General features: G+C 40.2%; 1 protein-coding gene across 3 annotated transcripts; it reads right to left on the bottom strand.

Annotated features, from left to right (window-relative positions):
* Positions 1-5,310: 5,310 nt before the first annotated feature.
* On the bottom strand, positions 5,311-9,922 carry LOC107641007 (uncharacterized). 3 transcript variants are annotated; one of them, XM_088488986.1, is made up of 7 exons: positions 9,492-9,922; positions 8,504-8,772; positions 6,362-7,242; positions 6,188-6,282; positions 5,944-6,092; positions 5,760-5,841; positions 5,311-5,619 (listed from the first exon to the last, which is right to left on the bottom strand). In XM_088488986.1, exons 3-7 carry the CDS (start codon positions 6,396-6,398, stop codon positions 5,506-5,508), a joined length of 477 nt encoding a protein of 158 aa, XP_088345112.1. In that variant the 5' UTR covers positions 6,399-7,242; positions 8,504-8,772; positions 9,492-9,922; the 3' UTR covers positions 5,311-5,505. The 3 variants fall into 3 exon arrangements, with proteins under 3 accessions (XP_088345112.1, XP_088345111.1, XP_088345110.1); XM_088488985.1 differs by having other exon boundaries at positions 6,362-6,450; XM_088488984.1 differs by lacking the exon at positions 8,504-8,772 and having other exon boundaries at positions 6,362-6,450.
* Between the last annotated feature and the right edge of the window lie 13,044 nt (positions 9,923-22,966).

The raw sequence follows: 22,966 nt of genomic DNA, 5'->3' as shown, positions 1-22,966 counted from the left end.
GAAATGGGCAAATATAACTGGGTTTCAGCCGCTCTAGCATGGTTTACAAATGCATGTGTCGGGTAGCCAAAAAGAATGTCATTAACCTGGTCAGCCCGCTACAACTACTACAATCTTGAATTTCTGGAGATTCCCTAGCCTTAGACTGCACGATTTTGACACATTTTCTTTTCCACTAGCATCTAAGTATGAGTCAGTATTTTTCATGTTTGAAATTTTTATAAAAAATGTGCTAGTATGTGTATATATATATATATATATATATATATATATTTGTTGAACTAATAGTCGACTTTGTAGGTGGGGAGGTTTTAGCCTACATAGGATGAGAATGAGCCTATGGTTATTTAGATGAGTCTTGCATTCGACAGGCTGCATGCTCGAAATGTATGCTTTTTAGGGTGTTTAGTTGTTTTACGAGTGACTTATATGTTTTTATCTTTTATGTTGTTTTGTTTCACAAAGAATATATTTTTACGGTGTTTAGTCATTGCGGCTGCCATATATGAAGAAGATTATTGCAAACATGCTTGTAATATTCAATGAACTGTGCCAAAATGATTGAGGCTTAGCATTTTATTAATATTGTTTTGTTTGAAGCATTGGCATGAAATAACAGTAATGACGTTCTATGCTCATGATAGCGAAGACTTGATCTGTTACCTGAACAACAAAGTATGCGAGAATTGAGCATGTTTTGCCAAAATTTACATGGTCCCCTCCTTGGTCATCTAATTGAGTTTCACTTGCTTGTTCCTATTTGATGTTTAATTTAGAGGCATCTTAAATCTAAGGGTTCATATCAGAGTGGATACGTGGATCCACAATTTGATCTATTGGGATAAAGTTGAGTTAAGTCTCAAAGTAGTCCCTGAAGTTGCATTCGAGCCTCAAAGTAATCCCTAAAGTTAATAATTCCTCAAATTCGTCCCTGAAATTGCACTCCGAGACTCATAGTAGTCCTTGAGGGATTTTCCGTTCGTCGGAATCTTAAAACGACGTCGTTTTGAGAAGTAAAAAAAAAAAAGAAAGAAAGAAAAACACGCTAAACCCTACCCCTTCCCCGAGCCTTCCCTTTCCCTTCCCCAACCTGCCCTTTTCCTTCCCCTTCTCTCACTCACAAGTAAGCTTTCCTCAACCCTCTCTGTCGCCGGTCTCCATTTTGGTGCCGCGCCGATCGCCCCTCCCCAACCTAGTCTTTTACACTCCCAATCTGCTTCTCCGCACCACCATGAGATCGAGGTGCTCTCCGACCTCGCCGTCCAGATTTCACACTTTCCCACTATTTTCAAGCGCTCTGTCAACCGCCCCCAACACTCCGTCGCCACCGTCATCGCTCTCGAGCCCGCCACACTCGCCAGCGACTCCAAAGCCCACCAACAGCTCCACAACGAGGCACGCGCTCCAGGCCATAAATAGAATGTCTCTCACGGCCAGCTCCAGGCGCTCTCCATTGTCCCAGCTGACAGCCCCTCCCTACTTGTCGCCGTCTGCTCTCTGTCTCTCTCTGCATCCATCTTCTCTTCTCTGTGGCAAAGGTGAGTTTTTTTTTTAATTTGTTTAGTTATTTAATCATTATTGTTTAATATTTTGGATGATTATTGCTGCTGATGATTGTGTTTTAATGTAGTTGCCATGGTTGATTTTTTGTTGTTTTTGATTCTGTAATTGTTGCTGTTTTTTGTGATTGTTGCTATAATAAATTACCATTTGTATCCATGAAAGATATAAACGCTGGCAAATGTATCCATATAAGAATAAAACGACAATTGTACCCATAGAAGATAGCTTCCGTGTGCCAAGAATACCCTAACGAACCAATTGTGTAACCAACGTTCGGGTACTCTTGGCACACGAAAGCCATCTTCCGTGGTTATAATTGTCGTTTTATTCTTATATGGGTACATTTGTCAGCATCTGTATCTTTTATGGGTACAAATGGTAATTTATTCTTAGGTTGATTGTTGCTTGTTATTTAGGTTAATTGATCTTTTCTAATTGTTGTTGGTTCTTTTTTGTGATTTTTTGTAATTGTTAGTTTTCTTAACTCTGTGATTTTTGTTGGTTTTGATGATGATGTTGTTGTTGCTACTATGAAATTGAAGAAGAAGAAGAACAACAGTAAAGAAGAGAATTGGTGAAGATAAGGATTAGTTTTTTTTTTTATAAATATAAACGACGTCGTACTGGGGATTAGGTTTTTTTTTAATAAATACAAAACGATGTCGTTTCAGTCTAGCTCAATTTTCCGGTAGCAAGGATAGACGAAAATTATTTCAAGGACTACTATGAGTCCCGGAATACAATTTCAGGGACGAATTTGAGGAATTATTAACTTTAGGGATTACTTTGAGGCTCGAGTGTAACTTCAGGGACTACTTTGAGGCTTATCTCGTAATTTGTATCTTTTCTTCTTTGGAATTCCATAAATGGAATTATTCTCTCCCTTTTGATTCTTCCTAATTTTCCTCTGGTTAATTAATTCTTTTCTATTCTAATTTCTTTCCCCTTACAGTAGATGAAAGTTATTGAGAACGAGTAATGCAAATTTGACAACTATAACATCTATAATCAACAAGTAGGTGTATTTTGGGGAGGGAGGTAGTGTATTTGCACAACTGCTCAAAGTTATATTTAGTTGGTTGTTGTTGAATATGATATGATTGTCAAATTAGTTAGCCCAACACTCACCAAGAAGTACTTTAGGTGATTAACATTCTAATGACATGGCTAATCACCATCTCCAAACAGACAAAACACTGCTGAATTCTATTCCATCTGCCAAAGCTGCTACAAGGTCAGCCCCCCTACTGCGCAATTCAGCCACAGCAGGTACAGATGTCACTACCAGATCATAACACATGACTTTTACATGTATGGATGTTTTTTAGTGTTTATACTATAGCACTCCCCTTCTTCATATAGTTAAAAATGTCACAACCAGGAAACAGAGAAAGACAGAAGCAACTTTTCCAGTCTATTATCTCGGATATATGCTTGATTTGCCTATTGTTAGAATCAGTCATAAATTTTCACAAATGCTCCTGAATGGAGGCGGAATTTTCTTATGTCAAGTATATAGATTTTTTTTACTGCAACATCTTGTTACTGTTCTTTTCTTTAAGCAAAATGTTGGAGCCTAAATGTTGATCTCGTATTTATAAACCAACTTTATTCGAAACAAGCCTCAAAGTAGTCCCTGAAGTTGCACTCGAGTCTCAAAGTAATCCCCGAAGTTAATAATTCCTCAAATTCATCCCTAAAATTGCACTCCGAGACTCATAGTAGTCCTTGAAATAATTTCCGTCCATCTTTGCTACCGGAAAATTGAGCTAGACTGAAACGACGTCGTTTTTTATTTATTAAAAAAAACCTAATCCCCAATACGACGTCGTTTTATATTTATAAAAAAAAAACTAATCCTTATCTTCACCAATTCTCTTCTTCACTGTTGTTGTTGTTCTTCTTCTTCTTCAATTTCATAGTAGCAACAACAACAACATCATCAAAACCAACCAAAATCATAGAGTTAAGAAAACAAACAATTACAAAAAATCACAAAAAAGAACCAACAACAATTAGAAAATATCAATTAACCTAAATAACAAGCATCAATCAACCTAAATAGCAACAATCACAAAAAAAAGCAACAATTACAGAATCAATAACAACAAAAAATCAACCATGGCAACTACATTAAAACACAATCATCAATAGCAATAATCATCCAAAATATTAAACAATAATGATTAAAAAACTAAAAAGATTAAAAAAAAACTCACCTTTGCCGCAGAGAAGAGAAGATGGATGCAGAGGGAGACAGAGAGAGAACAGAGAGCAGACAGCGACAAGTTGGGAGGGGCTATCAGCCGGGACAATGGAGAGCGCTTAGAGGTGGCCGTGAGAGACATTCTGTTTGTGGCCTAGAGCGCTGCCTCGTTGTGGAGCTGTTGGTGGGCTTTGGAGTCACCGGCGAGTACGGCGGGCTCGAGAGCTATGACGGTAGCGACGGAGGGTTAGAGGCAATTGACAGAGCGCTTGAAAGCAGTGGAAAAGTGTGAAATCTGGACGGCGAGGTCGGAGAGCACCTCGATCTCGTGGTGGTGCGGAGAAGCAGATTGGGAGTGTGAAAGACTAGGTTGGGGAGGGGCGATCGGCGCGGCACCAAAATGGAGGCCGGCGACAGAGAGGGTTGTGGAAAGCTTGCTTGTGAGTAAGAGAAGGGGAAAGGGAAGGGAAAGGGAAGGCTTGGGGAAAGGGTGGGGTTTATCGTGTTTTTCTTTCTTTTTTTTTTTTTAATAAACACAAAACTACGTCGTTTCCAATGTTGTTCTTTTTTTTTTCTTTTACTTCTCAAAACGACATCGTTTTAAGATTCCGACGAACAGAAAATTCCTTAAGGACTACTATGAGTCCCGGAATGCAATTTCAGGAACGAATTTGAGGAATTATTAACTTTAGGAATTACTTTGAGGCTCAAATACAACTTTAAAAACTACTTTGAGACTTAACTCTACAAATTACTCAATTCATACTTCCATGACTCTTACTACTATTCTATTTATAATAAATTCTACTCCTATTGAGAAATTTCTAATTGGGCTATAAGCCCATTTTTACTCCTTACATCTACCCTTTGGCATTGCCATCATGGCAATTAGGCAAGGTATTATACACATGTTCAACGTAATAAATACCCTCTGACCAAAAAAAAAAAAAAAACGTAATAAATACCCGCAACAAATCCTTAATAATCATGTAAAATTCATAATGAAAACTACAATGGATCCAATCCATTTAGCAAGCAATTCCCATGAATTGTTTGGTCCTTCCCCTATTGAATGAAACTACACCAATATCACTTGTCAATAACACAAACAGAAACAGGACATAATAAGACATCGTAAAACCTTAAATTTGTGGCAGTAAGACACTAATGTGACATGTAAATTATAGTAAACTGGTTCTTTTAAACACCTGCAGCAATTGAATTCTACTTCAGTCTTATGAAACCTTATTTCATTGTCATCGAGTACAGACTCCGATATTCTTCGATATGTAACTTCCTTAGTTTTCATGTCTCTGGAGAAAGATCAGAACCATATGTATCAGAGTATGATGCTCTACTTTTGGCTTGAAAACAACAATAAAACTCTTTAAAGTCTGGAATTGATTTTCTCTATAGTTAAATTTGTAACAATAAACCATTTAATTGGGTTAAACATCCGGTAATACAATACTGAGATAGATATGGTTGTCCGAAAAATACTAAAATCCTAAAGGTACCTTGAAAACTGTGAAGCAATCTAATTTAAATTTCCACTAAGGCCTATTTTTCCAAGCACTTAGCATAAGTTATCAATATGTTAATCTTTCATAAATTATTAGTCTGCTAAAGAGAAAAGGAAGAAAATGCTAAGTTGCTTGAGTCGGTTCTAGATGCATCAACGATAGTGTTACAATATTATAGTATATGCTTATATGGTACATGTAATGTAAGTATAGTTATGGGGCTTTACGGAGAAACAAAGCCAAAACATAGCAGAGAGCCGAATCAACGGTTGATAAGGCGACAATAAGTAGCGCAACAAGAACAAGCGTCAGAGTTGCAGTCTTCAGCTGCAAAGGATTAATATAAAAATGCATGTGATGATTAAACACACATTGTAACTTGAACTATATACAGTATATGAGTAACGGGGAATCATCTCTATGATGTGTAAATATAAAAACATAAATAATAAACAAATGAGACATACCGTAGAACTAAAGCTTGGCCACTCTATGTACTTTAGTTGGCTAGGTTGCTCAACCAAAAATACAAACAAAGATTTTAGCCCCCTGGAAAACAATACACATTCTTATCAAACATGATTGCATTTTCCTATGAAGTTGATGACAAAGTCAGTAATTCAATTATAAAGACAAAAGTTTCACAAATACCATAAGGTTTCCTTGATCAATGTTAGCAGAAAGGGTTCCTGAGCCAAACCATCATCAGAACGTAGATGATGACCGTTACTCGCCGCATACATCACAAATTTGGTATGAATGGGGTCTGCATATCTTGGTTTAATCTTCAAATTACAAATCTGCCAACAAAAATTATGAATAACGGGAAGGTACGAAACAAAATCTTGGTTTTATTAAATTACTGCTAGGAGTGCATGAAGGAGAGAATAATTACATTTGCTGGTGGAAGAGAAACATCTCTGCCATAATCAACTCTCCCCAAAAACTTTGATCTAAGATAACGAGTTTCTCTAATTTGATGAAAGAAACCTACAATATATCAAGAAAGATTGAAGTTAAACAGAGAGAAAAATAACCATAATATGTAGAAACCATGACTAGAAATAACCTGAGTAGTTCACTGGTAACACAGAAAGACTTGCCATTTGTGATTCAAAGTTTTCTACTCAATCATAACCAAATTTGAAACTTGAATACCTGCATGACTTAACTTTGTTATTAAACGTTGGCATATACTCAACTCCTTCAAAATCCACGTCGTGTTTCTTGTGTATTAGCATGTTAAAAGTTGAGACACTTGACTGAAGAAAAGTAGGCATAATGCATTGGACAAAATAAAAGAAGAATAAGGATTTGATCTGTTAGATTAATTTATAGCCCATGAGATTGATTCTCATAAGTCAAAGTGCTTTACACCATAGGCAACATAAATATCATGCATTGCCAAAGATTAAACATACACATAAGATTCCAACAAAATATGCATTAGGTACTTGCAACTTATGCTTCTGTAGATCCTTACAATGAACTTACTCTATTATATACTTTAAGAAATTAACAATTATTATTATTAGGCCAGGTCATGTTAGCTATTGAGAGAAGACCAAAAGAACATCTGGTTAGGAGAGAAGATCAGATGGGAAATAGCCCGATGATTAAGGCCAAAGGGAGGCCTAAGAAGACCTTGAATGAGTTGATCAAAGAGATATAAGCATAAATGGGCAAAGTTCAGACATGATTTATGACAAGGTGCAATTTCGTTGTCTGATCCATGTAACTAACTCTACCTCGTGGGCCAAGTCTTATTATTATTGTTGTATATAGGGTGGAAAACAAACTATTCTACACTTTTGCCCTTCCTTATGATTTATTTTATCTGTAATAATAAACAAGCAAAATAAGCAAAGACTAGATTACGACAGTCCCTCGGAGTCTTGATCATGATAACATAGACCCGCTCTATTTGGATCTCCCAATTAGTTCACAATACTGCAGTACAACACAGACATTGTTAACAAAAGACCAAGAATTTAATACATGTTCAAGGGAAAACTCAAACACAACTGTTAATGTTGCAGTAACATGTCCATTAGTCCACAGTTTTAACATTTCTCAGATTCTCAGATAACTAATCACCTATTAGCTAAATAAAAGTTCAAATTGATCAAAACCTCAACAACTATATAAAATTTGGTGATTATATTCCCTACATAAGCCTATTCAACTATTCCAGTAATGTAAAATCTTGACATAGATAAACAAATGGCACATGAAGCATGGACAGAACAGTTGGAATATAGAAGTGTTGAGAATTAAATAGAAAAAAAAATAATTTCATTAGGGTTTAGGACACATAAAGAACAAGATAAAGGAATTTTTCATTTTTCTTTTTTACTTTGAAGAAGTTTGAAAATATTATCAGGTTAATTAACATGAAAAATAAAATCCACAATCTAATAACCAATTAATCATAAGAAATACTTGATAAAAGTGTAATTTCACTTGCACCATGCCATGCAATTTCTAAGGTGCAGACCAAGCAACCCAGGTAACAGGTCATCTTTTATCACAAATAATTGCTTACTTGCCTATACATCGCTCGGATTGTTTTCTTTAACGACTATATTTCTCTTTCCTGCATAAATCCCTTCAAGCCTCCAATTCTAAACTTTGCCGTGTTGGACACAGCACTAAAACAATTACCAAATGGTTCTTAATCATTATCTGATTGACAGGAAATCACTTGAACCCATAGTTTTTTATTGCGGATGGTGGCTCATGAAGGTGAGCCAAAAATCCACCATAAAATTATGGTGGATGGTGTTAGATTAGCTAAAAAATACATGTATTGCACCCAAAAAAATGTAGAAAACTCGCAAATATAATAAATAATAAAATCTATTCAATTTAACCAATTTTCTACTCATAAGGCATCCAATTAATTCAGCAAATGCAGTAGCAAATTCAACAAATAAACATAACATCAAGTCATAACACACCAAACATAAGACATAGAACTTAAAAACTACAAACTCAAAAGGAAGACCAAAGCCACAATGAAACTGAACCTATGTCTTGAAGTATACATAATGAACAGAACCTATGTAAATTGGAAAACAAATTGGAAAAAGAGAGGTTTATAATTTATAACACTGAACCTATTATGTAAATAAAAGGGGAAGCAGGGGAAAGAAAAAAAAGGCTAGAAACACTGGAACAGATACTATGTTGCGAACCAGAGAGAGGGAACCTGTGGCTTGCAGCTGCAAGGAGTGCTGGCGAACAGCGGCGGCAAGCAGCTAGTCGGCGAGGAGCAGCGAGTCAGCGACAGCTTGCAGCGGCTTTGGCAGAAGGCAGAGAGAACAGCAGAGAGGGAAGATAGAGGAGGAGGAATTGGAGCCGGATGGTGCTGCCTGGCGCGCCACCGATGGTTCTTCCAGCAGCAATGCAGCTCAGAGCAGAGAGCGAGAGATAGAAGAGAGTTTTGGCAAGGTTGCGAGAACCAAACCGGTCATTGAACTGGTCAAGTGACAGGTTCAATGGTTCAATGGTCCAAGAGTCGAACCGTGGTTAAACCGATTTAATTAAATATACAATAAAATTATTAAAATTTAATATATAATTTCAGATATTCAAATTCAATAATTTCTAAACTAATTTTAAAGTTTCACAATTTCACATAATAACTTGTTCATAATTTATCATTAAAAGTTTACAAAATAAAAAATTTATAATTAATTTCTAAGTTCAAATCAAGTAATCAGCAATAATACTCATCACATCAGCAACAAAAATTCAGAATAAAAAAAAGTTGAATAACTTCTAATAATCAACTAATCAATAACTTTTAATACGAGCATCATTTCTATTTCACATAAAGGACTGAATAGTAGAGATCCCCAAACCAAGAAGCACATAGTCCTAACACAAAACAAAAGTTCAAATTCAATTAGAAATTCCTAAACCTGCTGAATATAAAAGAGCCAAAGCATATAATCATATTAATCAGCATCATGGTTCTGACTTCTGAATCCAAACTAAACTGAAAAAACATAAGCAACAAAAACTAAATTGAATCCAATTCCAAAGTCAGAATCTAAATTAAATTGAATTCAGAATCATATCAGCATTCAACAAATTAAATAAACAATAAAATTCCAAACTCAGAACACAAACTCAGCTCAGAATCTTAAAAATTAAATGGAAAAAAATATGAAATTGAAGAAGCATTGGCTTACCGGAGAGATGGCGAGAGATGAACGGCGATGACAGAGTGAGTTCGGAGAGTGTGAGACAGAGTGAGCTCGCGGTGACAGTGAACCGAAGGGGCGACAGCCAAAAACGGCGAGGAGCAGAGAAGCAGAAACGACGAACAGTGAGAAGGGGAGAAGCAGCGACGACCCACGGTGACGAGGGGAGAAGCAGCGACGACCCACAGCGAGGAGGGGAGAAGCAGTGACGACCCACGGCGAGAAGAGGAGGAACGATGAGAAGAGAGCCGAGCAGATAGCACCCACGGTCTGTCTCCGCCTGCGGCGACAGCACCCTCTGCCGGAGGAGAAGAGTTCGGCGATGAAATTGAAGAGGGATGGCGGCTGATGGCTGGGTTCCAAGAAGGTTTAGGCTTGGATACTTGGGTTGAGTTAGGGAGAGAAAGGTAAGGGGGCATGAGGTTGTTTCAGACTTTCACCAAGTATTTAGATTAAATTTTAATTTAATCTTTAATATTTTTAATATTTTACTTTTATCTTAAAAAATTTTAACAGTTTTAATATTATTCTATTATTAAATTTGACATTAATAATTAATTAACAATGTGAAAGAACTAAGATGGTTTTAATAAAAAATCAGTCTGGATAAATTTAAAATCTTTATGTGAATGGTGTTTATGCTAGACATTAGGATGTTTCTTTTCTTTGTAAATTGGATAGTTCTAATCTGTATTTTGATTTATTATATTTTAGGCATTTGGAGAGGGAAGAAGGGTGAAGAGATGGAAGTTAATTGAATCAGTTTCCGTGATTTACGTTGCAATGATACTGAACGTACCTCCTCCTAATTTAAATATGGTAAAATATTTAATAACTAATATTTTAAAATATAAATAAATAAAACTAATTACTATATTTATAATTAATTAAGTTATTCTATTCTTGACTGATTTAAAGTTGGTTCATATACTTTTTCATAATTAATAAAATGTAAAACATGTAACTAGTTAAATTATATTCGCTTTTATGTATTAGAAAAATATAATTAAAATTTTTATATAACACTTCTTTTCTTTTAAATTTTTTTATACAAAATTCTAAATCCTAATCTATCATCAACGTTTTAAAATCAAATAAATAATTTTTATATAGATCGCTCTAGTATACAAATACATATCCATACAGTCATACTGTCATATAAATATATAGATATTTTATATCCTTCAATGTTTTTTTTTTTGGTTTTTTTTTTTGTCCATATCCTTCACACTATGTTTGTTTGAAGAAAAAATAGAAAGAAAGAAAAGGGAGGAAAGAAAAGAAGAAGGAAAATGATCATTTTTCATTGTTTGGTTATGAAGAGAAATTGGAGAAAAAAGAAAAAAAGTGGAAAAAAATTGATGAGACCCACCAATTTTTTTCTCTCCAATATTAGAAAGAAAATAAAAAGAAAATTTTTTTTTCTCTTACAACTTCCAATATTACCCTTTTATTTTTTTCAATGTATTTTATAATATAAGAATAAAGTTATCTTTTTATAACATTTTTTTTCTTCTTATTTTCTTTTTATCCAAACACATCTAAAAAAAATAAAAATTCACTTGATTTCTTTTTTTTCTTTTCTTTCCTTTCTATTTCTTTCCTTTCAACCAAACATAGTCTCAATGTTTAATGGAGACGTGCGAACATACTTTTGCAGGATAGAGTAGGGTGTCAGTCTTTATTAGCTCGCTCAAAAATGGCTCTGCTTAGCCAAGTCAGATGTGCCAATTGCAAACGGAGTTTAAGTTGTTGGATCAGATTCGACTGGAATAGCTGTTGGTCCTGTGTTGCTCTGTTTGATTTTTTTAATGGGCCTACATGACCGACATGTAGCTTAATCTTCCTAAGTCTTGTTAAAACTAAGATTTGTAGCTTTGATTTAAACCAAAATAATAAAAAAACGTTGTCACGAATTATGATTACTATTAATGCATTGTTTAATTTAGATTATTTTTTCAAATATCTCCGTTAACGATATCAAATATAAAAAGAAATTATAAATTTACGAAAGTACTGACGTCATTATTAGTATTAGTATTATTATTAGACATTAGTACTACTGTTAATAGAAATAATAATATTAATTTTATTATTATTATTATTATTATTATTATTATTATTATTATTATTATTATTATTATTATCCTCTTTGAGAAGACACAAAAGATATTTTATATCTTCTATTATTATCAAATCGACGCACCAAATCGAATTGAATTTTTTTTCAATCTATCTATATATCAATTTATTTATAATGATAAAATTATATTATTAAATAAAATAGCTCTCTAAATTATACAAATATACAACATTTTATATTTGCTTACGACTGGTACAATTTTAGAGTTTTCAATGTAATTCGCAATGAATCATCGCAAATTACATGCAAGGTGTTGCAATACATAAACCGATACGAGTATAACGGTTTATGAATAGCAACAATGGCTACAAGATATAACGAACTCTAAGGAAGAAAAATAAAAGAATATAACTAAAATTTGTGTTTATAATCTCATCTTATTAGTTGGGTCCAAGGTTTTGAAGGCCAAATTCATCGTTGAACCACTCTAGCTAGAATGATACAATATATAAAATTATAAATAAATATACAAAATTTTTTTGAAGATCGTATAAATACAAGAGTTAAATACAAACAGAGAATGGGTGTGGTGGTTGACCAAAGAAGAGAGACAGAAAATAAGAGAAGGGGACTCAAATTAAGGATCCGATTCAGTGATTGTAGAAGGATTTTTCCCCTTCATAACGTTATTGTTTTGGCATGTTTTCAAAAATAAAAAAGTATCGGTTCGAATCAGCTGATCGATTTTTAATCGATTTTAAAGTTTAACTGTGGTATTTAAAATTTATAGTTTTATATATAGACCGAACTGTATTAGTTATTGATTTTCGATCCAACCACTTCAATTCTGTTATGCATATTTTTAGTAAATCTTGGTTGGTTCGATATTTAAATTTTGGGAGCAAAATATACTCTTCTTTACGAGTACCAATTTTCAAATGTGCACTAAAAATCTCATTCCTTAAACGAATAGAAAAAGAAATCTTGAAATGTAAAGTGAGATTAAATTACTTGAAATTGAAAATACGAAAAATAAAGTAAATGATTTCAAAATTAAGAAAAAAAAGTAAAATGCCCCAACATAGTCGAAGGACTTTGAATCCAAAACAATATAGAATTTTATCTATGAATATTTGGATGTGCAAAATAATTTTTGAATTTTTCTATATATATTGTAATATAAATTTATATATTTTTAGTAATTATCGAGGATATCTATTCATAAAAATATAATATATATTAAATAATGGAATATCAATAATATTTAAGATTTTTTTATTTTTTGTTATTTTTTCATATATTATATTGACTAAATTTATAATGTAAGAGCTAAGAATTATTAATAATTTTACTTTTTTTATTTATAAAAAATGAATAAAGGATATATATATTATCTATTATAAAATAAAATATATACTTCTTTTAATAATAATAAATTTATGTGAATTATAATAGTTAATTTAAATTGAATACACTTACAATTTAATATAATTCTAATACTATCATATCTTAAGAATCTTTTTAAGCAACAGTAAAGATTAAAATATTATATTCTCCATTCAATTTTTATAAATAAAAATTTTAAAATTACTAATATTTTTTAATTTTTATGCAGTAATTTAATCAATATATATGAAAAAATAATAAAAATAGAAAAAAAATCTTAACGACTTTTAATAATTACTCCAAAATACAACAAGGTTCCTAACAAAAAAAATTATCAATTTTAATTAACATTTAATAAAAAAATCAGCAGTTTAATGTGTTATATAGATATGTTCCGTTAATCAAAATAAAAAATATTAACAAAAAAATTAACTAGTTTCGTGAAAATAAAAATAAAATGTCAGAAAAAAAAATTTTTGGTCAAAAATTCCATTATCTTTTGAAATAAGTTTTCGACGCCATTTAAGATTTTCGGCTGGAATTTCAAAATTCCAAAATTAAGGCATCATTTTTTTTTTGGGCGAGGACCTGAAAATTAAGGCATCATTCAATTTTGTTTTAAATACTTAGGACGAATGTTTGGGAAAAAAAATATCCAATATCTAATGCATTTTTTTAATATCAGTAGAAGATTACTATGCATCAAAGATGTATTAAATGCTGCCAATAAATTATAATTCAAATGTACTAAATAAAAAAGATGTACTAAATACCTTTTTTTTCATTCTCTTTTTTTTCCTACGGGTTTGGACTAAATATGCTTCTAGTTATAACAAATTTTTCAATTCAGTTAATACTTAAACAACAGATATAGTCAAATCCATTAACATACCCACATTTGTGTATCATAAATTCATTAAGCAGCCCAATAAGGCACACCCACAAAAAATGGAGTCCAATAGGTAAAACTACACTTACATAGTTGGTGATTGATCACGTCAACTAAGCTCCAATTCCATCCCAAGCCGGCTCTGACACATACCGCAACAAACTCTGCCAACCTCTGTAAAGCTGCTTCCTCCCAACTAACACAGTGCCATGTATCAACATATTGCTCGATCAATGAGAATATCTTTATCTCTACATCTGTATCCTATAAATAGCTTTTTTATATCAGTAATTATTAATAAATTGATTTTATTTACGTATTAAAATCAAATGCTATTAATTCTTTAATATATAAATTATTTATGTCAAATTTAATGGTATAATAATATTAAATTCTCTTAAAAAGATTTTAAAATTAAAATAGAGTTATTCGGTGATCGGGTACCGAACGGATTGGGTTGGTATCTTGGTTGATGAGGGGGAGGTCTCGCCTGGTCGTAGGTTGCCGGGTTGGTGTAGACGACGTCCCGAGCACTTCGTGTGAGGAGAGAGGTGTCACCTGCAAAGATACTCCAACGCTCAAGTCAGTGAAGTGTGCAGGCGAAAAAGGGTGTAATGGTATGTGACGTACCTGGGGAGAAGGGTAGGACCTCCCCCATATATACCATGTCAGAGGTGGGCCCATCAAGGACAGGCCCACCTTCCTTGATGCTTCCGTCACACAGCTGTCGCGTAGCTGTCAGGGACGCGTGTCCGGGTCGGCGACCGAGCGTCTCGCTCCTGACCGGTCGGGTCGGGTGGTGCTCGGGTCGGGACGGCCCGCTAGTGGTTTGGGCCAGGCCGTAACAGTGCCCCCAACGCGCCAGCAATGATCATGAAGGTGGTTGGTGGCGCGTTATCTCTTATTCCGTGTGTTGTCGCCAGGTCGGCCGCCCGTGGAGGGGACGTGCCTCCTGCGCGCGTGTCTGTTTGTTGTTGGGGTGACCGTTTGTCGCCTCATTCCTCGTGCAGAGCATTAAATACTCATAATGGGTTGGAAAATCTTGTGCGCAAAGACCATTTTGCCCCCAGGCCTTTCGCGCTTCTTTGAGTGGCAGTTTTAAACAGTTTTGCATTTGTTTTCCTCTCCCACTCTTGCTTCTCCTATCTTCATCTTCTTCACTCCCAAATATCCCGAAGCATCGTTCTTGCATCCTTGTGCATCTCTTTTTCTTTCAAGTTTTCGCAACCTATCCAGGTAAACATCGATCCCTTTTCTTTTCTGCTTCAAGGTTCTCTTATCCTTATTATTGGCTTTTCTGTGCGTTTGTTGTTTGTGCTTGCTGCTTGTTCTTGCTGCTTGTTTGATTTGTATGCTAGATGGTCTTAGTGTTAAATAGGCGCGTTAGGGGGTTACCATTCCAGGGTGTTCACTTTCTTGACTTGGATTGTGCCTTAGCCATACTTTATTTTAGTTGTTGGATAGGCTGAGTATAGTTTCTGGATTTTTCCGAGCTCCCGACCTGTTAGACTAACCGAGTGGTAACCCCACTGTAGGTATGCCTCGCGTCGTCTCACGAACTTCCACCTCCGCCGCGAGCTACAATCCATATGCTTGGGTTGTTTCCGACTTAAAGGACTCCCCAAACCAGATGGGCGAGGAGGAGCTAACGGAGTTCCGACAAGGCGAGTACTTGTGCAGAGGGACAGACGAGGAGGCTAATTACGACGTCTTCGTCCCTGCCCCCAGTGAATGGCTATACGAAATTAATTTCCACTCCCCCCGGGTTGCCGACTGGATCTGGTCTTACAAAGCCATGTTCACCCAGGTGGGAGTTCGCATCCTGTTTTCTGCTTTTCAAATGGCGCTCCTTAACCGGATATCCGTGACGCCGTCGCAGCTGCATCCGAACAGTTGGGCTTCCATCCGCTGTTCCGAGATGGTATGTGAATATTTGGAGCTGCCGGTGTCTGTTGATGTTTTTCTCTTTTTCTTCAACCTTACGAATCCTTCCAAAGAGGGGAAAGCGAGAAAGGGGTTCATGTCCTTCCGATCTGCCCAGGGTCAGAGGATCTTCGGCTTGTTCGAGGACTCATATCATGGGTTCAAAGACAAGTATTTTAAGGTGCGTCCAGCCAAAGGTCGCCATCCCTTTTGGTTGTCGTTGGAGGGGGAACGGCTTATCCCGATGTACTGGAGTTTTGGGGCTGGGTCTAACACCTTCATTAAGGTGACTTATAAGGGAATGTCTGCCATGGATAAGAGAATTGCCGACGTGTTGTGGGCTGTTTTCGGGAAGAACCATGTAAACCCCCACCTCCTTATGGGTGAGCGGGAGGTCGCCAGGAATTATATTTGTGAGCTGCTTTGCCTTGTGTTTTTTGCATTGTTATCGTTCTTATTTGGTTTTGCCGGCTTCACGACTAACATGTTTGCTTATCCGTTGCAGTGGAGATGTCGGCTTCGGTGATGGGGCTTGAGGGTTTGTTTAAGTCCTTCCTGGAGGAGAGTGATGAGGAGAAAGCCGACGAGAAGGTCGACGGGAAGCCGGAGAACCCTCCTGCGGAGAAGAAGGACCAAGCCGTGCCTTCACCTCGTGACACCGAGATGTCTGACAAGAACTCTGCCGAGGCGCACGCTTCCCCTATTCCCGAGGAGACGGCCGGCAGAGGGCGTCTTCCAGCCCTGAAGGTGCTCTTACTGTGATGGAGAGAAACTTCGATGCTGGGGCTTTTATTGACACTCAACTGATTCCTGGCACGAAAGAACACTTCCTCGGCACCGAGCTTGCGGGGCAAGCGAGGTGGATGTACCGTACTCTTCTTCGTGGTGCCGTACTACGCAGGAAGCTTGAAACTGTTGCCAAGGCCAACAATGAATTCAAAACCCAAGTTGAGACTCTTCAGGGGCAGCTGTCTGAGACGGGGAGAAAGCTTAAGGTTGCTGAGGAGAAAGCTGCGTCTGCCGAGGAGAAGCTGAAGGTTTCCGATGCTGCCGTGTCCCATTTAACCGAGCGGGAGATGACTCTGGAGAGCCAACTTAACGCCGCGCAAGGTCGGGTAGTCGCTCTAGAAAAGGAACGTGACGCGGCCGTCTCGTCGGCTAAGGCCGCTCGAGCTGAGGTTGAGGAACTCAAGAGAAAACATAGGGAGGTTAAAGAGCAGGGAAAAAGTGTGATCTTCATGACTAAAGAGGCTCTCAAGGCCCAAGTGAAGATCGTGGTTCCCGATTTCGATACGTCGGCCATTGGGGTTTTCAAAACGATCCAGGATGGCAAGATTGTTGACATGCCCCAAAAATGAACTCTTGTACCTTATGCTTTTTGCATGGATTTGTGACCTTGTTGTAGAACACTGTTAAACTTATTTTGTTATACTTTAATGGTCGCTTGGTCGGCTTCTGATTATCGTCTTTATCTACTTATTTAGTAGCATTTTCTTTGTTTTGTTACCGTTTTGTCGGTATGGACTTATCGCTTGTGTCCGTTTTGCCGTTACGTTGGTAACTCGGGCAAAACCAAGTCTTGGCCTTGTTATTGTCGCGACCGTTTGTTATGGCTTTGATTTGTCTGGCTCCCGGGGTGATCAGTCCCGGGTTGCCGTATTGTTGTCCCGTTTACCATACGTTGAAAAACATGATGTTGTGGGACACATATTGGGGAATAGTAAATGGGAGAATTTAGACAAGTAAACATTAATCGACAGTTAAACAAGTATATAGCCATGGTAGGCACTTAACAAAAGTATATAGCCTGGCCGGCGTGCTTGAGCTAAGAATAAAATCTCAAGTTACCTGCATTCCATGTTCTCGGGATTTCTTTGCCGTCGAGTTTCTCCAATTTGTAGGCGCCTTTGCCGAGCACTTCTTTGACTCTGTAAGGACCCTCCCAGTTTGCCGCCGGTTTTCCTTCCCCTGGGGTCGGTAGCCCGATGTCGTTGCGTCGCAAGACGAGGTCATTCTCCTCGAATTCCCTCCTGAGCACCTTGGTGTTATAGCGCAGGACCATTCTTTGTTTCAATGCTACTTCCGACAAGTAGGCCATCTCTCTGGCCTCATCCACCAGGTCTTTCTCCACTGCTTCTTCTACTTCTTTCAAAAGTAACCGCGGGCTCGGCTCACCGATCTCCACGGGTATTATCGCATCAACCCCGTACGTGAGGCGGAAGGGGGTTTCTCCCATGGAGCTTTGCTCAGTTGTACGGTAGGACCGGAGAACTGAGACGAGTTCGTCGGCCCATGCACCTTTTTTGCTATCCAACCGCTTCTTGAGGCCTAGCAAGATTACCTTATTTGCGGACTCCACTTGCCCATTCGTCTGGGGGTGTTCTACCGAGGAAAACTTCTGTTTTATGCCCAGGACGGTGAAGAATTCTGCAAACTTTTTGTCAGTGAATTGCGTCCCGTTGTCCGAGATGACGATTTTTGGGATGCCGAACCGGGTTATCACCTGCCTCCACATGAACTTTCTACAATTGGATGAGGATATGTTGGCCAGCGGTTCAGCCTTTATCCATTTGGTGTAGTAGTCAACGACAACTATGAGATATTTGACTTGCTCCGGACCAACCGAGAAGGGTCCCAGGAGGTCGACTCCCCATTGTGCAAAAGGTCGAGAGGACGTCAGGAGACTCAGTTTGGAAGCCGGTGCTCTGTGGAAGTTGGCGTTCTTTTGACACTTGGCGCATTTTCTCACGAATTCTTTGGAGTCTTTCATCATTGACGGCCAGTAATATCCAGCTCAGATGAGCTTCCTTGCTAGGGCTTTGCCCCTGATATGGTGGCCGCAGCACCCCTCATGGACTTCTCTAAGCACGTAGTCCGTCTGGTCGGGATGCAGGCACTTCAATAGGGGTTGGCTGAGTCCCTTTCTAAATAGTTGTCCCTGTATGGTCGCATATTTGGCTGCCTCCCTTCTCATTGCTTTGGCTGCCTTCTCATCGTCAGGGAGTTTGCCGTTTTCCAGGAAATTGATGATGGGGTCCAACCAGGAGGGGCCTGGCTTTGTCAAATGGAGGGCGACCGCTGGTTCCTTTATCATGCCTTGGATGAGAGACCGGTTGCCTGCTCCCGGCTTCGTGCTTGCTAGCTTAGATAGGAGGTCTGCTCGTGTGTTCCTTTCCCTCGGAACGTGTTGGATCGAGACCTCCTCGAACTGTTTGCTCAATTCTCTAACCTTTTCCAAGTACTTTTGCAGCAGCGAGTCTCTGGCTTGGTAGCTTCCATTTACTTGTGAGGTAACGACCTGTGAGTCGCTGCACACTTCCAGCCTTGTTGCCCCGACTTCCCGAGCTAAGGTTAGGCCGCCCAAGAGGGCCTCGTACTCCGCTTGGTTATTCGATACAGGGAATTCGAACTTGGTCGACTGCTCGAATATGACCCCAGCTGGGCTTTCTAAGATGATCCCGGCACCCCCGGACATCTGGTTGGAGGCCCCGTCCACATGGAGCCTCCACCGTGTGCCCACTTCTTCGGTTGGGGGCACTGTTACTTCCACCAGGAAATCTGCCATTGCTTGCGCCTTAATCGCATGTCGGGGCTCATATCGCAAATCGTATTGGGAGAGCTCAATGGCCCAAGTCATCATCCTTCCTGCCAAATCAGGTTTTTGGAGCACTTGACGAATTGCCTGGTTCATTCTCACGACAATATGGTGGCCCTGAAAGTATTATCTTAGTCTATGGGAAGAGGTCAGGAGTGCCAGTGCCACTTTCTCCAGTTTACTATACCTCAGTTCTGCTCCTTGCAGCACTCTACTCACAAAGTAAATTGGTTGCTGAGTCTTTCCTTCTTCCCGCACCAACACCGCTGCGAGCGCTTCCTCCGTTATGGCCAGGTACAGGTATAGTGGCTCTCCGGCCTTGGGCTTCCTGAGTATCAGGGGTGTTGCCAGGATTTCTTTGAAGTGGTTGAATGCTTCCTCGCACGCAGGAGTCCATTCAAATGCTATCCCCTTTTTCATCAGATTGAAGAAGGGCAGGGCCTTTGCTGCCGATGCGCCGAGGAAACGGGACAGCGCGGTGAGCCTTCCTACCAACCGCTGAACGTCTCTGACACAACCCGGGCTTTTCATCTGGAGTATCGCTTGGCATTTTTCAGGGTTGGCTTCCACCCCCTTTGGGTTATCATGAATCCTAGTAACTTTCTGGCCTCCATGGCAAAGGCGCACTTAAGCGGGTTGAGCCTCATGCCGTATTGTCTGAGGGACACGAACACATTCCCCAGGTCGCTTAGGAGGTCATCAGGTCGGGTGGTCTTTGCAAGGATATCGTCTACATAGACTTCCACCGTCTTTCCTATGAGATTGCTGAATATCTTGTTCATCAACCTTTGGTACGTGACCCCCGCGTTTTTTAGGCCAAAGGGCATCACCTTGTAGCAATAGATTCCCCCCGGCATTATGAACGCTGTTTTATCCTCGTCAGGTCGGTGCATCGGTATCTGATTGTAGCCGGGTAAGCATCCATAAAGCTCAGATACCGGTACCCTGCCGCCGCATCGACGAGTGCATCAATGTTGGGAAAGGGGTAGCAGTCCTTGGGACATGCTTTGTTGAGATCGGAGTAATACACACACATCCTCCACCTTCCGTTGTGCTTTTTTACCAGCACTACATTCGACAGCCAGGTCGAGTAGTCTAGTTCTCGGATAAACCCCGCTTCTAGGAGGCTGGCCGTCTGCCTGGCCACCTCCTCTGCTCTTTCCTGTGACATCTTCCTTCTCCTTTGAGCCACTGGTCGAGCTTCCGGCTTGACGGCCAGGTGGTGTGACATGAGTTGGGGGTCTATCCCTGGCATGTCGGCTGGCGTCCATGCAAACAAATTGCCGTTGGCCCTGATCATTTCCATCAAAGGCTCTTTCAACTCGTGCGGGAGGTTTCTGTTCACGAACGTGAACTTCTCCTCCGTGTCCCCGACCCTAAACTTTTTCAGGTCCCCCTCTGGTTCGGGTCTGGGCTTGTCGCCAACTCTAGCGTCCAGGTCGGTGAGAAACACCCCTGATGCCTCTTTAGATTGTTTCCTTAAGGAGACGCTGGCGTTGTCGCAAGCGACTGCCGTCTCGAAATCCCCTTTAATGGATCCTACGGATCCGTCATCAGTGACAAACTTCATTACGAGCAGCTTCGTATTGATCGCTGCCTCGAGATCGTTAATGGTTTTCCTCCCTAGGATGATGTTGTAGGCTGTGGAGTCCCGTAAAACTACAAACTCAGCCATTATCGATCTTCGCCCCTGTCCTTGTCCCACGGAGATCGGTAGGGAGATAATCCCATCCGGCTTGATGAAGTGGTCGCCTAACCCTACCACACCGTGCTGGTGGGTCGCCAGGTCGGTGTTGCACAATCCCAAGGCATCGAATACGTTGCAGAACATAATATTCGAGTCTGCCCCCGTATCCACAAGGATCCGTTTGACGAGACCGGTTCCAACCCTGGCCGTGATGACCATGGGGGCTTTCCGGAACCTCGTCGAACCATTGGTCTTCTGGGCCGAAGGAGATTGATGGAAGTCTTTTGGAGCTTCTCGCCGATGAGGAGGAGACCGCCAGGACTTTGGCGTCTTTCTTGTGCGCCGATCTTGACCTTGGGGCCGTGTTTCTTGCAGTTACTACATTCACCACGGTAAGACCGTGGTCGTTGTTCTCCGGCTCCTGTCGTCGCTTCACCGTTCGGGTCTTATCCTCCCCATCGTGGTCACGGTTTTGTCTCCTCGACTCCCTGATAAGGTGGGAGAATTCGGCAAGTTTTCCATCCCTGATTGCTTGTTCTAGCGCATCCTTCAGGTTGAAGCAGTCCTGTGTCTTGTGCCCGTAGCCCTTATGGTAATCACAATAGGTGCTTTTGTTCCCCCCTGTTCGGTCCTTTAGAGGTCGGGGCTTCGACAAGATTCTCTTCTCGGCTATTTGTTGGTAAACTTCCATAATCGGTGCGGTGAGGGGAGTGTAGTTAGTGAACTTCCTGACTCGGGGAAACAGCCTGGGTGTCTTACTCGGACCGCCGTCCCTGGCGTGTTCCTTCTGTCTCTCTCAGCTCCCATGATGCCGGGTTTGGTTGTAAGAGGGCTGCCGTTTGTTGGCAACCACAACCTGGCTGACTTCTTCATCGTTGATGTACTCCCCGGCTACACATTGGATCTCCTGCATCGTCCACACCGGCTTTGTGGTGAGGTGCTTTCTGAAGTCCTCGTTTAAAAGTCCGTTCGTCAAGCACAAGCTTGCGACCGAATCCGTCAGCCCATCGATCACCAAGCACTCATCGTTTAACCGGTCTAGGTATTTTCTGGTCGGCTCGCCGGACCTTTGAGTCACTCCAAGTAGATTGATTGGGTGTTTTGCCTTTGCAATTCTAGTTGTAAATTGGGCTAGGAAGGCACGGCTGATGTTCGCAAAACTGATCACCGAGCCCTGCGGGAGGTTATTGAACCACCGTATTGCAGGCCCCGCTAGGGTGACCGGAAAAGCGCGGTACCTTACCTCGTCTCCAACTCCCTCCAGGTTCATTCTGGCTTCGAAAGCCGTGAGGTGCTCCTGCGGGTCTTGGGTTCCGTCGAACCTCATGTCCGTTGGCTTGTCAAAGTGCTTTGGCAGCCGGACCTCGAGGATGGAACGATGGAATGGGGTTGCGCCCATTATCATGGGTCCCTGCGTTCTCGTCGTTCTTCCCTCGTCATCCTCCCGACGAGCGTCCTCACGGTTTCGATCTGTGGTACGCCTCCTCTCGTGCCTGGTGTAAATGATGGGGTCGCAGCGTCTTCTTGCGCGTCCTCCCTCCTTAGCGCTCTCGGATTCAAATCGCGAGCTAGCTGTTCGTCGGGAGTGGCTTCTCGAGGGAGAACGGGAGTAGCTTGGTTCTGGAGTTTGCTGGCGGTGCTCCCGGTCTGCCAGTCGGCGCTCCAAGTCCTGCATCCTGTGCCACAGTTCTTGCATTATTCTGGCGCTATTGTCGCCAGTTCTCCCGAAGGGGCGCCTTTCGGGAGATCGTGTGGTTCGTCTGGGAGGGGACCTCACGCGCTGTCGGGAGGAAGTCGCGGAGGCTTCCCCTCTACGCTCGGTCTCGTGGCCTGTTCCACCTGGGCCCAGTACAACGTCCATTCAGGCGACTATCCCCACAAACGGCGCCAATGTTCGGTG

Source organism: Arachis ipaensis, chromosome B5 (genome assembly GCF_059453495.1).
Source record: "Arachis ipaensis isolate K30076 ecotype BB chromosome B5, ASM5945349v1, whole genome shotgun sequence".
Lineage (NCBI taxonomy): Eukaryota > Viridiplantae > Streptophyta > Magnoliopsida > Fabales > Fabaceae > Arachis > Arachis ipaensis.
The sequence above is the reverse complement of the archived record's forward strand: the minus strand, read 5'-3'. Positions and strand labels throughout refer to the sequence as shown.

Excerpts from the sequence above, each read along its gene's own strand:
- LOC107641007 (XM_088488986.1), bottom strand. The coding sequence starts at position 6,398 with ATGGCAAGTCTTTCTGTGTTACCAGTGAACTACTCAG. Across the intron at positions 6,093-6,187 it reads TTTCTCTTCCACCAGCAAAT|ATTTGTAATTTGAAGATTAA; the intron begins GTAATTATTCTC and ends TTTTGTTGGCAG. Across the intron at positions 5,842-5,943 it reads TTGATCAAGGAAACCTTATG|GGGGCTAAAATCTTTGTTTG; the intron begins GTATTTGTGAAA and ends ATTGTTTTCCAG.